This window comes from Myotis brandtii, unplaced genomic scaffold, assembly GCF_000412655.1.
Source record: "Myotis brandtii unplaced genomic scaffold, ASM41265v1 scaffold115, whole genome shotgun sequence".
NCBI lineage: Eukaryota > Metazoa > Chordata > Mammalia > Chiroptera > Vespertilionidae > Myotis > Myotis brandtii.
The window spans coordinates 6,537,130-6,554,043 of record NW_005353967.1 but is presented as its reverse complement, the minus strand read 5'-3'; the positions used below and the strand labels follow the sequence as shown (position 1 = coordinate 6,554,043).

At 47.9% G+C, this 16,914-nt stretch overlaps 2 protein-coding genes across 2 annotated transcripts in view; one reads left to right on the top strand and one right to left on the bottom strand.

Moving 5' to 3' along the window:
* Window positions 1–5,414, top strand: part of LRRC14B (leucine rich repeat containing 14B) — an 8,399-nt gene extending 2,985 nt beyond the window's left edge. The window contains exons 5-6 of the mRNA XM_005858133.2: window positions 9–490; window positions 3,853–5,414. Coding sequence (XP_005858195.1) covers window positions 9–490; window positions 3,853–4,498 — 1,128 coding nt within the window. The 3' untranslated portion in view covers window positions 4,499–5,414. The remainder of the gene's footprint in view (window positions 1–8; window positions 491–3,852) is intronic.
* A 5,453-nt stretch (window positions 5,415–10,867) lies between these two features.
* Window positions 10,868–16,908, bottom strand: CCDC127 (coiled-coil domain containing 127). The gene is made up of 3 exons (XM_005857910.2): window positions 16,748–16,908; window positions 15,305–15,435; window positions 10,868–12,175 (listed from the first exon to the last, which is right to left on the bottom strand). Exons 2-3 carry the CDS (start codon window positions 15,423–15,425, stop codon window positions 11,514–11,516), a joined length of 783 nt encoding a protein of 260 aa, XP_005857972.1. The 5' UTR covers window positions 15,426–15,435; window positions 16,748–16,908; the 3' UTR covers window positions 10,868–11,513.
* Window positions 16,909–16,914: the final 6 nt, after the last annotated feature.

The following is a 16,914-nucleotide window of genomic DNA, read 5'->3' as shown; positions in this document are numbered from 1 at the left end:
TGCTGGCGAGGACCTGCTGCGAGCTGCAGGCGGACCCCCATGCCGCCCAGCATTCTATTAAGGTCCTGGCTGATATCTTCGTCACGGATGGAAACTTCCAGTTGGTGGTGCAGGCCCTGGGGCCGGCAGCTCCCGCCCCACTGCGCCTGCACTGCCTCTCCTTCCGGGCGGATAGCCTGGACCCCAGCCAGCTCCTGCAGGTGCTGTGTCTGGCGGGGCCTGGCGAGCTGCGCAGGCTGCAGGTGGTGCACAACGTGCGGCTGCACGCGGGCCACGTGCAGCAGCTGCTGGCCCAGCTGCACTTCCCCCAGCTGGTCTCACTCACCCTGCCTGCCAAGGCCTTTGACACGCCCCCTGCCTGCGCCCCAACTACCGAGGGTGAGGACCCCCTCCTCACCTCCATCGCCTGGGAGCTCAGCCAGATGACCCAGCTCACCGAGCTGAGTGTGGCTTTCTCCACACTGACCGGGAACATCCAGAAACTGCTCGGGTGAGTCTGGGGTGACCAGAGGGAGGTGGCAGGGTGGGTGCAGTCTCGGCTCACAGCCTCTTACCTGGGCCAGGGTGACACGGGACCCTCTAAAGCTAAAGATGCACCAAGAGCCGGATAGATGATGGGACCTTGTTACTTACAAGAGGCCCAAAGCAGGAGGGGGCAGACATGGGAAAAGGGTGGGAGTGTAGCGCTGGGAACTCACGGGGGACTGTTTTCAGTTAGTAAGCTACAGAGAAAATTACTGATTAGCAAACCAATAACACAGAAGTAACTATATTAGTGTGTTAATTACTTGTTATGGTAACAAATTACCCCAACACTGGGCTGAACAAGCTTGCCTCTGGGTTGCCTCTGGCTGTTGGTGGACTGTGGTCTCCTTGAAGGCCTGGTGGGCAGAAAAGTGGGCGATCTGCCTCCAGGTTCACTCACCTGGCCCTGGGCAGGTGGCCTAGGCTCCTCCTCACACAGGCTCTCCCCAAGCCTCTGGCTCCCCCCCCCCCCCCCCCCAGCCAAAGCGCCCCGGGGGGAAGGGCTGTCCTCCTCTCCTGAGTCCTCACTTTTGCATATTGTGCGGGTTAGGAGCCAGTCACCACACAAGAGTGGGAGCACCAGGGGGCCTGTGGGGCCACCTGCCATGAATATACTTATAAAAATTTATAGAAAATTGAGCTTCTCATTTCTTGAGCCAGGGAGTGTGAGGAGCCCTTTCCTAGTTTAGGGAGCCTTTTGCTTACAGGTGTTTCTCTTTTATGCAAGTTAACCCAAAACTGCCAGCCCAGGTGGCTGGAGGCCACACTCCCTCTCCTCTCCTACAGGTACCCCGGCTCCCCCAGGTCACCCATCGCTGTTCCTCCACCCCAATCTGCCAGGTAGAGGACTGAGGGCTCCCTTCCTCCTGTCTTCCACAGGACATTAATCTCCTACACAGAAACGGTGGCCGCCAAGCCCACGTACTAGTAAAATATGACGGGTGACTAGCTCCCTGGGACCTTCAGGACAGTCCTACATTTGGCTGGCTTGGTCCTCAGCCCACTTGTGCCGTTGTGCTGGGGGAATGTGTCCCACAGCCAGAGGGACCCTTCACAGGCCTGGCAGGGCTGTCATGTCAGCTCAGCCCCTGATTTGCCTTCTCATCGCCCGGCACACCCTGACCCTCCACTGGGTGGAGCCCGTGCTCCATAGCGTACCTCAGTCGGGCTGGTTGCTCAGTACCTGAGGTCCCTGGCAGGTCCAGGTGTGGAGGGTCAGGGAACGCACACTCCTGAGGTCACTTTGAGACTGAGGAACAGGCTTCTGCACAGTAGTGGAGAGGGGACCCCAGGTGGGAATGTGGCAGGGTCAGGGGTCAGCAGGGAGAGGGCAGTGTGAGGGAGGTGGCAGGGGAAAGGAGGAAAAGAGGGAAGGGCTCCAGCTTTTCCTGAGTGAGCAAAGTCCCGGAAGTTCTGAGCAGGAAGGTGGATGATCTGTGTGTATCCACAAGGGTCACTCTGACCTCTTTGGCGCACACAATGCACCTGGGTGGAGGGTTAAGGAGACCCACATAGGAGGCGTCAGGCACCCACGACCACCTCCGTTTGGTGATTCCTAGGAGGATTTAGCGCAGAGTAGTCCTCACAGCTGTGATTTATTAAGAAAAAGGACACAGCACAATTGCAAAGGGAAAGGCACGTGGGACCGGGCTGGGAGGCCTGGCAGGAGCTCCCAGGTCCTCTCCCAGTGGAGTCCCTGGACTCGCTTTATCCCTCAGCACCGTGTAGGGGCCCTCTGCCAGGGAGCTAGTTACACGGCCATGCCCAGGGTGTGTTGTGGGAGTTGGTAGGCGGGCTCTTCAGCCGGGCGCACACCCAGACTCCAGGTCCCAGAAGGAAGCAGGGGCTTGGTATGAACCAGCTTGTTTGTACAAACAATCCAGGGCCAGGGACCACCCAGCCCCAAGTCCCATCCCCAGACGCAGGCCTCCCAAGGTCGACAGTCAGGCCCGTACTGTTGGCCCTTTGGTACATAGCAGGCCCTGCCGGTCCAGGTAGGAGAGGACTAGGCTAGGACCATCTGTGAGCAGGGCAGGTGGTGAGCAGAGCTCAGGCCTGGACTTGATGTGAGGGAGGATTGACAGGATTTCCTCGTGGGTGGGTGTGGCATGAGAGAAACGGAAAGAGGAACATTCACCCATGGAGCCCAGCAAGGATGCAGAGAGGGCGCTGTGAGGTAGACAGCAAGTGCGCAGCTATGCAGGTCCATGGGCAGACGCCAGGCACCGAGTGCACACATAGTACAGGTGCAGGAGGTGGGAGGGGAGGCAGCTCCAGCAGGGGGATGGGCAGGACAGAGAACTTGACCCCGGGCATCCTCCGGTGCCCAGCGCTCACCTGGTGACACCAGGCACAGGTCCTGAGTCCCAGGTATGGCTGGACCGAGAACAGGCGTCTCTCACAGGCCCTTGGTGCATGCTCTTCCTGACTGAGGACCGCAGCCCCGAGCAGCGTCACACCCCGGCTCTGTGTCTGTTGCTGTGGGGCCACCAACATCAGAAAGGAGAGCTTTTAGGTCCCAGGCAAGGCCACGCCTGGACTAGATGGCTCCAAGGCCCTAAAACTGTGTGGCTTTTGCTCTTGAATGAAACCCGGGCATTTCATTTCCTGCCAGTTCACACGCATCTCACTGCCCCAACCAGTTTCTGAGCAAACCTTCTCTACAGAGACCTCTGTGGTCACTTCCCCACCAAGAGAGGTGACACAACAGATTCATCCTTGTAGGAGCTGTGGACAAGGCCAGACCTGTCTTTGGTGAAGTGAACTCTTCACTACACCCAGCCACACCACTCTCAAGGATGCAGTCTGGCCCTGGCCGGCTTGGCTCAGTGGATAGTGCATCAGGCTGCGGACTGGTTCAATTCTGGTCAAGGGCACATGCCCAGGTTGTGGACTCTATCCCCAGTGGGGGGCGTGCAGGAGGCAGCCGATCAATGATTCTCTCTCATAATTGATGTTTCTATCTCTCTCTCCCTCTCCCTTCCTTTCTGAAATCAATAAAAAAAAATTTGTTTTTTAAAAAACGGATTGCAGTCTGCCTTTCCGGCCCCAAAACAACCACAGACAGTAGATAAATGAGCGAGGCTGCATCCCAATAACAGTTTGTTCATGCCGCTGAAATTTCCTATCATTTTCTCATGTCACAAACTATTCTTTTGATTTGTTCAACTCTCAGAGCCATTTTAGCTCCCAGGCTGAGTGAAAGCAGGCAGCTGGTGGATTTGGCCCTGCAGTCATGGCTGCTGACCCCTGAGACAGTTACCTAATTGCCCCCAGAGCTCCTCACTGGGGAGCCTCTCACCTCTGCTGTTTTCCACCTGCCTGCAGCCCCCTAAGGACGCCGCTGAGAGCTCTGGACCTGGCCAACTGCTCCCTGAACCACGCGGACATGGCCTTCTTGGCAGGCTGCACCCATGCCGCCCACCTGGAGGTGCTGGACCTCAGCGGGCACAGCCTGATCCACCTTTTCCCTTCGAGCTTCTTTAGGCTGCTGGGCCGGGCCGCGCAGACGCTGAGGGTGCTCACCCTGGAGGAGTGCGGCATTGAGGACCGCCACCTGAGCACCCTGATCCTGGCCCTGAGCCCCTGCCAGCAGCTCCAGGAGCTCCGCTTCCTGGGGAACCCGTTGTCGGCCTCCGCCCTGAGGCGCCTCTTCCTGGCTCTCTGTGAGCTCCCCAAGCTGCGGTGGGTGGAGTTCCCGGTGCCCAAGGACTGCTACCCTGAGGGGGCCGCCTACCCCCAGGACGAGCTGGCCATGTCCAAATTCGACCAGCAGAAATACGAGCTGATTGCCGAGGACCTGCGTGGGGTGCTGCTGCGGGCCGGCCGGGACGACATCCAGGTCTCCACACCAGTCTTCGGAAGTTTCGACCCAGATATTCAAGAAACAAGCAACGAACTTGGTGTTTTCTTGCTGCAAGCTTTCAAAACGGCCCTAGAAAACTTTTCCAGGGCTCTGAAACAAATGGAGTAGGTGGGCCCTGCGGCAGGCACAGCGGGTCTCACCTTTCAGCCGATGGATCCGTGACCTCGGGGCCGGCAGCTTGGGCCCAGTGTTTGCGCCCTCATGACCATCATCCAAAGCACTTCTTAGTCCTGGCATCTGTTAGGCGCTATAGGAGATGAAGCCCTGCCTTCCTGTAGATGTGACTCGAGGTCACTTTAGGCTCAGAGCACAGCAGGCATGCAGGAGGGGAAATGCCCCGGGGTCGGTAGAAGCCCCCATCACAGCAGTGGGCACAGAGAAGCACCAGGGGACTGAGAGGGGCTGTCCTGGTCATGGTGCACCCCGCGCTGCGTGTGAGGTGCAGGCTGGTAGTGGTAGCGAGGAGGAGGTGGGAGAGAGGACATCAGCTGGCATGAGAGGGAAGAAATGAGAGTATATGTCACAACCAACTGGGAAAAGAGTGAAAGTGGAGAGCATGGGAGCCCCATGCTGTCCCACCCCCTCGCTTGTCCACAGTGCTGACGCTTACAAGGTGATGTCTGTTTGAATATTTACAACAGCCAATCGCATGGACCATGGGCTTTGGTTATCAATGGCTTTTGTCTACTTTTGAGCAGGTGAGCAGTGCCCAGGCTGCTGGCTGAGCCTGCGAGCACAAGGTGAAGGAACCACAGGGCCTGCCGGGAGGGTGTCTGCCACCGCAGGGAAACCACAGTGCCTGCAGTGACCCCACCCACTGCCCTCAGATTCTCGGGCCCTGAGGAGGACGCTCTGCCCTGATCTAAGGGAGCTGTCCTGGCGCTGGAGAGGAGGACGCAGGTGGACTTGGTTTCCACGAGCTCTGATTAGTGCAAAGTTGATTATTAGGATGATTAAATACAAATAAAACAGAAGTGTGTCTTATTCAGATATGATTTTAATTTCAATGCGATTTAATTTTAATTTTAATTTCAATGTGATTTTAAGTTCAGAGTTTTTAAAGGAACCTATGAAATAAAACATTTTTCTCAAGATAGAAGCTAGTACCTGGTCTGGCCAAATCCTCCTCATGCCACAACCATCCCAATGTTCCATGAGGGTTTGCATCACTGTGTGAACAGGTGCTGCCCCCTCTCCTAGTGTGCCCCTCCCCAGGTGTGTCCCCACCCGGGTACTCCTGCCCCTTTCTCCGGGTGTCTCCCATGCCTTTCTCCCACAATGGAGTGGGGCCTCTGGGGTTGGGTCTCCAGAGTGAGAGCCATCTCAGGGGTCTGCCTGCTGAGGGAGGCAGGAACCTTCCTTCCACTGAGTGGGCAGAAGCGGGAGGGAAGGGGTGACCTCCCATCAGATCTGCTCTCTGCTTACCTGCTGCATGTCTCAGCTCCGTCATGCTGGTAGTCCCTGGAATCCTATCTCAGGCACATGGAGTTTGCTATTGTAAGAAGCTCTCGGCAAAATTTTTAATGATTTGATTATACAAAGAGCAGAGTAGGTTCCACTGTTTGGGTCTGTGGAATTCTCTTGATGACAGACTTGGCCTCTGAGTGCCAGCCAGGTGGGACCCTAGCACATGTGCGGTTGAGCCCGGCAGCTGTGGTACAGAAGGGCCCAGGGGTGCTGCGGTGACCTGGGATTTGGGGAAGGGCAGGCACACAGGTGTCTGCTAGTGGCAAATGTGCCCTGGGGCCCTAGGGAACAACCCATTCTTATGAAGCCCAAGAGGCTGAGAGGCTCAGGAGAGCCACCATGAAGCCAAAGGAGCAGCCTGAGCGGGACCGTGCCTCTGCCCAGTCCCAGTGCAGCAATTAACGTGTTCCTGTGGACCTGCTCAGCCCCGACCCTGAACGTGCCACTTCCAGCCACGAAGGATTTTCATTGCACTTGCTCAGCCTGCAACTTGTGGCTCTGACAACGCCTGATACGGCAGCAGCTGTGGTGGGTTTCTGCCAGGGTCCATGAGCAGAAGATGTGGCCCCCACACAAAAGCAAACTGGGCATAAGAAAATGCACCCAGAAATGTCTAATCATGCCCACTCTCACCACTCCTGTTCAATATAGTCCTGGAAGTATTAGCCATTGCAATTAGACAAGAAGAAGAAATAAAAGGCATCCAAATTGGAAAGGAGGAAGTATTATTTGCAGATGACATGATATTATACATACAAAACCCTAGAGACTCCATCAAAAAGCTACTAGACTTAATACATGAATTTGGCAATGTAGCAGGATACAAAATTAACCCCAAGAAATCTGAGGCATTTCTATACACCAATAGTGAACTTTCAGAAAGAGAGATTATAAAAACAATCCCATTTACCATCGCACCAAAAAAATTAAGCTACCTAGGAATAAACTTAACTAAAGAGGTAAAAGACCTCTACTCAGAAAACTACAGGACGTTGAAAAAAGAGATAGAGGAAGACATAAACAGATGGAAGAACATACCGTGTTCATGGATTGGTAGAATCAACATCATTAAAATGTCCATACTACCCAAAGCAATCTATAAATTCAACGCACTTCCCATTAAAATACCAACGGCATACTTCACAGATCTAGAACGAACTCTCCAAAAATTCATCTGGAATAAAAAAAGACCCCGAATAGCTGCAGCAATCCTGAGAAAGAAGAAAATAGGTGGGATCTCAATACCAGATATCAAGATGTATTACAAAGCCACTGTTCTCAAAACTGCCTGGTACTGGCACAAGAACAGGCATATAGATCAATGGAATAGAATAGAGAACCCAGAAATTGGCCCAAACCAATATGCTCAATTAATATTTGACAAAGGAGGCAAGAACATACAATGGAGCCAAGATAGTCTCTTCAATAAGTGGTGTTGGGAAAATTGGACAGATATATGCAAGAAAATGAAACTAGACCACCAACTTACACCATACACAAGAATAAACTCAAAATGGATAAAGGACTTAAATGTACGACAGGAAACCATAAAAATTCTAGAAGAATCCAAAGGCAACAAAATCTCAGACATATGCCAAAGCAATTTCTTCACTGATACAGCTCCTAGGGCAGTTGAAACTAAAGAGAAAATGAACAAATGGGACTACATCAAAATAAAAAGTTTCTGCACAGCAAAAGAAACCATCAACAAAACAACAAGAAAGCCCACTACATGGGAGAACATATTTGCCAACATTATATCTGATAAGGGCCTAATCTCCAAAATTTATAGGGAACTCATACAACTTAACAAAAGGAAGATAAACAATCCAATCAAAAAATGGGCAAAGGATCTAAATAGACACCTTTCAAAAGAGGACATTCAGAAAGCCAAGAGACATATGAAAACATGCTCAAAGTCACTAATCATCCGAGAGATGCAAATCAAAACAACAATGAGGTACCATCTCACACCTGTCAGACTGGCTATCATCAACAAATCAACAAACGACAAGTGCTGGAGAGGATGTGGAGAAAAAGGAACACTTGTGCACTGCTGGTGGGAATGCAGACTGGTGCAGCCACTATGGAAGACAGTATGGAGTTTCCTCAAAAAACAAAACATGGAACTCCCATTTGACCCTGTGATCCCACTTCTAGGAATATATCCCAAGAAACCAGAAACACCAATCAGAAAGGATATGTGCACCCATATGTTCATAGCAGCACAATTCACCATAGAGATGATCTGGAAACAGCCTAAGTGCCCATCAGTAGATGAATGGATTAGAAAACTGTGGTACATCTACAGGATGGAATACTATGCTGTAAAAAATTGCAACGGCATGGATGGAGCTGGAGAGCATTATGCTAAGTGAAATAAGCCAGTCAATGAAGGAAAAATACCACATGATCTCACTCATTCATGGATAATAGAGACCATTATAATCTTTTGAACAATAATAGATACAGAGGCAGAGCTGCCTCAAACTGATTGTCAAACTGCAGCGGGAAGGCTGGGGAGGGTTGGGGGGCAGAAAAAAAAAAAAAAGAAATGTCTAATCACTGTGCTGTACCAGGGGCCAGACAGGTGAATCGAATGGAGACTTGATGGGACCACCATGTTGGACACCATGGGGACCACTGTGATGGACATGGTGAGACTATCATCCTGCACTGTGGGGACCACTGTGATGGACGTGGTGAGACTATCATCCTGTACACTGTGGGGACCACTGTGATGGACCTGGTGAGACTATCATCCTGTACACTGTGGGGACCACTGTGGAGGTCCTGGTGAGACTATCATCCTGTACACTGTGGGGACCACTGTGATGGACGTAGTGAGACTATCATCCTGTACACTGTGGGGACCACTGTGATGGACACCATGGAGACCACTGTGATGGACGTGGTGAGACTATCATCCTGTACACTGTGGGGACCACTGTGATGGATACCAGGGGGGACCACTCTGATGGACACTGAAGGACCACTGTGATGGACACTGGGGGTCAACCTTCCTGGACTTGTGGGTACCGCCATTTGGATCACGGGACACTGCCCATGCTGCCCCTTCGTCCTCTGTAGTGGATTAAGCATTGTTTTTCCTCGTGGAGTTCAGCACTACTTCCTGTTACCCATCCTGGCAAAGAGAGGGCACAGATTCAGGGGCTTCCACTTGTTCCATCCTAACGACCTTGTTCCAGACCGTCCTTTCTATTTACATATTCAGACGGCTCTTGGGCTGTTCTTTTTCTCCATTTTAAACCATTTCAGTTCAATAGTGTTTCACCATAATCTTACTTTATCCAGACACCTTTTGGTACATCTGTGAAGCCATCAAATGCCACCACATTGTGTGAACATTTCAAACCTAATATCAATTTTAGAAAGATAGATGGCTTCAAATTTACACTCAATTAAGTTTGCTGATGGAAGGCGGCGGTGCCATGCAAATACATGGCCGAATTTAATTTTCTGTAGAAAACTCGTCTTCCTAACCTTACAATCTAAATTGATTTGAATTATCTGAACATATCTAGCTGTTGAAGGAGGTGAGGCTGAGAGCATGTTGGAAATTAGAAAACACCATGAGGATTAACAATTCTCCTTGAAAACCATTCATCTACTAAATGCCTGGGTGTATTTTCCTTAAAGTCAAAACCAAGAGAAAAGCATTAAGTAGTTTACCCAAGGACATGTGACAAATCAATGGAGTAACAGGAACTAGGATATGCACCAGATTTCACTGAAGGCATCAGTTGCTCAGATCAGTGGTGGCAATATAGCAGAAAGACATTCTGAGCCTTTAAAGAAGTGTCAGACCACAGTGACCAGAACCCAGGAGCTCTGGGCAGAGCCAGGGGCAGAGGACCAGCACCCATCTCTTTAAATGTATTTTTTATTGTTGATAGTATTACAGATATCTCCCATCTCCCCCCCCCCCCGCCCCCCCAGCACCCATTTTAGGGAACTTACTGAGGCAGCTTCCTCATCTCTAAAATGGTTCTGAAGATTTAAACATGTCAGCATAAAATATGTAAGGTTCAGTGTGCGGTATGTACCCAACAAAGAGTAGCTCTAATGATTATACCCTACAACTTAACAGAAGTTCCCTATAAGCTTAATGTTTTTAATGTACATCTTATTGCCACATAGACAGACAAGCAGGCAGGCGGGGTGGAGACAGGATTTGAAACCAGATGGACCTCAACCCAGGCACTGCAAGGCCACTTTCATAATTGCACAGAAGTTACCAGCAGCTCTGGAGCCAAGCTGCCTGAATTCATACTGGCTCCAACATACCGCCAGGGTGACCTTGGGCAGGCTAACCTTTCCTGACCTCCATGCCACTTCCCTCCCCTGTAGAATGAGGACGTGCAGAAGAGTTCACACAGCATGCCCGAGGCTGGGATCCTCTGAAAGGTCTGCTTACAAGGTTGGCTCTTGGCTGGCATCTGGGGTCCTGTGTTTTGGAAGAGTTCCCACCGTTACTAGTAAGAGTGCTCACTGTGCCTAAACTTTGTACAGTTTGGACTGAACACTTCCTTCTGGGAGTGTGGAATTTGTTGGGTACGTGCCATGCCAGGCAGAGGGTGCCTATGTGATCAACCCTCAACAGAATCCCTGGGTGCTGTCTCTAAGGAGCGTCCCTGGTTCCCTGGTTGGCAACAACTCACATGGGGGTTACATCTGATCTCCTCACTTCGCCTGTGTGTCCTTTCTTTGTGTCCTTTCCATGTACTCAGTCTTAGCTATAAGCATAGCTCTGTGCTGAGTTATCAAACCTACGGGTGGTCTCGGGGGGCAGTAACATTACTGCACAGGATTGGGGATAGGATTACTTGAGTGACGTGTAAAGCATAGTAAAGGATGACTCATATCAAACTAAAGGATGCTTTGTGAAAAACAGGGCCATGAGTGCCTGCCTACCTATTAGTTTGTGGCAAAAATAGAGATGATTTATGCAAAAACATTTTGTAAAGAGTAAAAAAATTACACAAGTGGTATTTTTTAAATTGTAGGTATCTTTTATTATATGTCACCACTAGTCAACAATATCTATTGAATACAGACACAAGTCAAATTCCAAACATTCACTAGGGTATCAACTGGATACAAGAAACCCCCTTTCCCTTTGGAGGGAAATCTTTAAAACAATACAAAACCTTGACAATATTAGTATTTTCCTATTATCATCTGTTAGGCAGTTCTAATCCACTACCTGACAACTTCTAAATGTAATTTTAGAAGAGAAATAATTCGAGGGAAAAACAGTATTTATTTAGGGAGTGATAAAAGCAGACAGGAAATTTCTTATAGTGGGGATCACTACTGTATTTCGCTTTCCTAAAAACAATTTTACCCTAAAGCTAAGATATGAGGTTATACTCTCCGCTGAATAAAATGCTGATAGCTGAAAGACTGCTTCTGAGAAACTGCCTCCTGAATAACTGTGGGGATGGGGAGGAAACCCCGTGTCTGCTGAGGGCTGTTGTACCGCTCAGAGGTGCAGGCTGCAAGGCCCCTCAGTGCATGTGGCCTCACACAGGTAGCACGGGAGGAAGGGAAAAAAGAAACCATCAGATAACCCAGAATGTCACCATGACAGTCGGACCTGAGTCATTAAAAGAAGTGTCATTTCATTCTTGTCTTACTCTTCTAGTATGGCTTTCTCTAATTTCTTAAACTTTCTCAGTTCGACAATTAGTTCCCAGTATTTGAGATAGAGCCACATGAGTCTCCCATTTTGGCGTTTGTTGGTGTTCCAGACATCACCACAGTAGGTATCATGCTTAAATATGTCGGTCAAGCCAGCTGCCATTTCTAGGTCAGCAGCAACTGGGTCAGTGGAGGCTCGGACCAGTAAGTTCTTCTCTATTTCCAGCCGCTTGCTGCGAGGGAGAACCAGGCTGCAGTAGATGCTCTGTCTTTCTGAAAGAGCGCCTTCAAACTCTTTCAGCAGCAGCTGGGCCCTCCTCTGCCAGTCTTCCTCCTTTTCCACGCAGCTCAGATACGCACTTCTCAAGGGCTGCAACTGCCGCTTTTCTTTCATGACCTGAGCCCGTTCCTGTTCCAAAAGCTTCTTTTCTTCCACCAATTTGCGTCCCTGAACGATAAGGGCTTCTCGATAACTAGTCGTTCTGTTTTGTTCCTTTTCAAGTTCCAAAGACAACTGAGCAACGGCACGTCGGTTCTCTGAGATCATGGCATGGTACTTGGCTTCAAGATCCCGCTGGAAAGCAGCCGTCCTCTGACGGTATGCTTCTCGCTCTTTTTCTATTTCTTTTTGGGACTCCCTAGACCAAATCCAACCTGACATGAGTAAATTGAGGGAGACAAACACAAGTAATGAAAACCCAGAGCTGAAGTTCTGTAATCTTTAAAGAAAACATAAAGCAGCTAAGACATGATTTCAATAAACTCTTATGCCCTGAGAGTTACAAAAAATATACCACTTTGTATGAAACTATATAATAAGCAAAGCTCTTAAATCAGATAAGGGCTCCCAAAAGATGAGTATGACAGGCTGAAAGTAGGGAGTCCCCCTTTCAGTCTCCTAATTTTCCATGGCCAAGAAAAACCCACTGCTTTCTTTTGCTCTCTACTCTAGCCACAGTGCCCCCATGTACTATTGGCAAGGTTTAAAAATTAATATAGGTTATTTGTTGAAAAAAATAAATATGGGTATACGTCAAATATTGTTGGCCAGGTTAAAGTAAATTTCAAAATGTGTCAGCTTTGCCTGGTCATCACTAGTAAATAGCTGAAGCCCCAGATGTTTGTTATGATAGGGTTACATAAAAGTAAGGTGGAGTGAGAAGTTCAATGTCAAAACATGGTGTGAATGGCCTAGAGTCCGGGTGGTGAGCCTGACTTCCATGCCAACCTGAAAATAAGGAGGCAGCACCACCCTTCTTCTACCAGAGCACTGCCTAAGAAGTCAGGCAAAAAGGTGTGAATGAAAACCACTCTCATAACATAATATCCAAGATGCTCAGGTTTCAATAGCAAATCACTCTTCATACCAAGAATCAGGAAGATCTCAAATTAACTTAGAAAAAGATAATCAGTAGCTCATAACATAATATCCAAGATGCTCAGGTTTCAATAGAAAATCACTCTTCATACCAAGAATCAGGACCCCAGCCCATTTGGCTCAGTGGATAGAGTGTTGGCCACAGACTGAAGGGTCCTGGGTTTGATTCCGGTCAAGGGCATCGTACCTCGGTTGCAGGCTAGATCCCCCAGGGCAAGGGCAGGAGGTAACCAATTGATTTGAGTTAATCCATTTTTTTTTTTTTTTGTAAAATGTAAAACTAAAACTTTAGGAAATATATAGGAGAGAATCTTTAGGACCTAGGGCTAAGCAAGAGTTCTCAGACTTGGCATGAAAAGCATGACCCATAAAAGAAAAGTTAATAAACTGGACTTCATCAAAATTAAAACTTTTTCTCTGTGAAATACTCCATTAAAAGGCTGAGAAGACAAGCTACATACTGGAAGAAGATGTCTGCAAACCAGAGATCCAACAAAGTACTAGAATCTAGAATATAATAAAAACTCAAAAGTCAATATTAAAAAAGTATCCAATTAGGAAATAGCTGAAAGATAGGAACAGACCTTTCATGGAAGAGGATACACTGATGGCAAGTAAGCGATGAAAAGATGCTCCACATCACTACCTGTTAGTGAAATGCAAATTAAAATCCCAGTGGACTATCACTACACACCTACAAGAATGGGTGAAGCAAAAACAAGTGACCACACCAAATGCTGGCGAGGATGCCAAGAAACCGGATCACTCACACTCGGCTGGTGAGAACGTAAAATGGTACAGCCACTCTGGAAAACATTTTGGCACTTTCTTAAAAAACTAAACATGGACTGACTTTCATGAAAGCTGACAAAATTAGGTGGTTTTTATGACTCAGTGATCTGCACTGTGCCTGCTTCTCCATGAGACTAAATCCAGCCCTAAGGCGTTGACATTTAGAAGTTCACCAGCCTGCCATCCTGCAAAACACTACTTAACGCTTGGAAAGACTACCTGTTGCCTGTGGCTAGGATGATGAACTTGGTGAGTGAATTGAAAGGTTTAAAGTTACAATTACTAATGCTAATGTAATAATTAGTTTTGAAACTGGAAGAAGCCCTGAAGGGACTTTCATTTTCCGTTTGTTTTTCAGACTCACCTCTAGCTTTTATAGCTTTTCAGAAAAACCTTTACTTTTGAAGTTCTTGCTCTGGTACTTTTGAAATGATGCTTCTGTCCCTGAGAAGGGTTGAGAAATATTTTATTTTTTCTTCTTGGTTGTCTTGCTTAGGTAATGTGATCAGAGCATTCTTATAAGGATTCTCCAAAGTGTAATTACATGGTTGAGAAATTATATTGCAATATAAGGGTGTTAACTAGACCCCTAGAATAGTTTAAAAGTAAAGGCAGATAAATGATGTTGATAAACTCTACTCCTGTCAACCTCCACTTCCTCTATGCCAGCTCATGAACCTGAGAAATCCAGGCTTGTAATAAAGCCTCTCCATAAAAAGTATCACTGCTAATAGAGGGAAGCTTTTGCTTTTCTTTTATTTGGATATTCATTTTCTCATATTCTTTTTTATCTATATATATTTTTATTGATTTCAGAGAGGAAAGAAGAGGGAGAGAGAGATAGAAACATCCATGATGAGAGAGAATCATGGATCGGCTGCCTCCTGCAAGTCCCCCACTGGGGATTGAGCCCACAACCCGGGCATGTGCCCTTGACCCGAATCTAACTTGGGACCTCTCAGTTCGCAGGCCGATGCTCTATCCACTGAGCCAAACCGGCTAGGCCATTTTCTCATATTCTTAATGCCAATGCAGAACCATGGGATATGACAAAATATAAAACCAACTTCTAAATATCAATTTATCATGTAGTGATAATTACAACTGATTGGTGACAGGTAATTTCCCCAAAGTGGTGCAAAGTTACTTCAAACCAGAGAGAACTTCTGGCCAGGTGAGCAGGTTCCACAGGTGAAGTTTGCCAAAGACTGACTGCTAAACATTAAGCAGACTTCCACAGCTGGTGTGTGGTCTTTTGTTTTTTTGGCCCATTTTATTCTTCCCTACCTCTAGTCTTTATGAGGGCAACTGAAGCAAGGGAACCCGCTTCAGAGCAATAAAGCCTTTGAAAGGAAGACAACGGTTATTAATACCCACGCCACACAAAATGCTCTTAAATATCTTGTCATATTTAACCCTCACAAAACATCAAGTAATTCGGATATGCTACCTCCCATGGACAGGGAAACAGGCTCAGAGAGTAATTTTCCCAAGACACACCATTTGGGATAAAACTTGGGCATACACTTGCTTTTGTCAGGTCTCAAAGCCCGAGGTCTTTAGACTCCGCACCATCAGCCCAGAAAATCCAACTCAGGAAAATTGTGACTTACGAAAAGCAGCCAATCCCAACATGGGAACCAACAGGGCATAATTCCATTTGCTTCCATCACCCCCATCATCCCTGTAATTGGGCCGGATATTCCAATTTGGAGGGTCATTTAAGTTATTCATGAAGATATACCTGAAGTAAATAATAAAACCATTAACCATACAAAAGGAATAAAACACACCTGTCACAATTTTATCATCTACTTGGCTCATAGGCATCCTTTTTTTTCTTCCAGAAAACTTTACTCGGACTATATATGTGTTGCACATCACTGAATCTTGTAGGATCAAAAGAAGAAAGCAACAAGACCTCAGATAAAAGCAGCTCACAGTATTGTGGGGACAGACATGTCTCAATAACTGAAATAATGAGTAGAAAGAGGAAAGTGCCTTAAAAATGTTTAAAATTATGGTGGTACATTAAGATATATAAATAGGAAGGTGTCAAAAGACTGGCTGCTTTAGGAAAGGTGACAGGCATTGAGGGCTGAAGCCCAGCAGCTTGCAGACCTTTCTGCCGGAAGCTGGTTTCTCTGCATCACCAGGCTGGGGCCTCATGTTAATATACATTTGGCACGTCACTGAGTGCCTACACTAGGTTGGGCTTTTTCACAAAATACAGTCATGAGGGCTTTCGGCCTGTTTCTATGTTGACAAATCATATACTGATGACAAAAGAAATAGTCAAAGGATAGTTAAGAAAAAAGAAGTTCAACTCGATTTTGAAAAATCTTAGTGGGTTTTTCCAATAAGCACTTGTTTAACACCTAAAAACCTAAATTCTAATAGGCAATAAAGAGGTGCCAAAAAAATATGGCTCAGGACTTCAAGTTAAGTTTATGGTAACCATGGAATAAAAAAGTTGTACTGAACTGCATGACTTTAAAGAACATGTGGGAAATGCAGTGTTCATTCCTTCGGGGCCTGTGGCCTGAGGAAACATGTGATTCTAATAAAAGCAACGTAGTCCTACATATAGACACAGGTTAGGCACAAATATATTCTTCATGGCCTTATTTACTAGTAGCAAAAATTTGGAAACAACCTAAATGTCAATAAAATTGGAACGGTCGCTTGTAAACGTACTCAAAATATTCAAAATTATGTTGCACACAACTGCGCCCCAAAATGATCTTAATAGTAATCGAAAGTTATGTGAAAAGCGGGATGATGACCATACTACTTCTGAGTATGCTATTATTATTCCCCCGCCACTTCCTTCCACAAAAGGTCTCAGACATCTCATAACAACGAAAAACAGAAACATCATCTGGACCGCTGGTGACATCAGGCGAGTGCGTAAAGGCACCTAAGCCCGGAGCGGAACCGGACCCTGGTCGGGTCTTCAACCCGCTCACCATGGGGGCTTCCACAGGAGAGACTCGGCCCGCCCCCGAACACAGCCCAGCCTCCAGCTTCCCGAGCGCGCGGAACCCATAACCTACCCCCTAGCCGGGAGCGCCGAACGAGGAATTTCAATACAGCAGGGTCCACGAGTCCCCTCTGCGCAGGCGCGGTGCCCCTACACTAGCCCCCGCCCCGGGTCCCCGCGAGGTGCGCAGGCGCAGTTTCTCTTCCAGCCTGGACCCCGGGGGCAGAGTGGTGCGCAGGC

Bases quoted from the DNA above. Each gene is read 5' to 3' on its own strand.
- CCDC127 (XM_005857910.2), bottom strand. From the start codon at position 15,425: ATGAATAACTTAAATGACCCTCCAAATTGGAATATCCGGCCCAATTAC. The intron at 12,176-15,304 runs GTAAGTCACAAT...TACTCATGTCAG, and splicing joins GTTGGGATTGGCTGCTTTTC to GTTGGATTTGGTCTAGGGAG.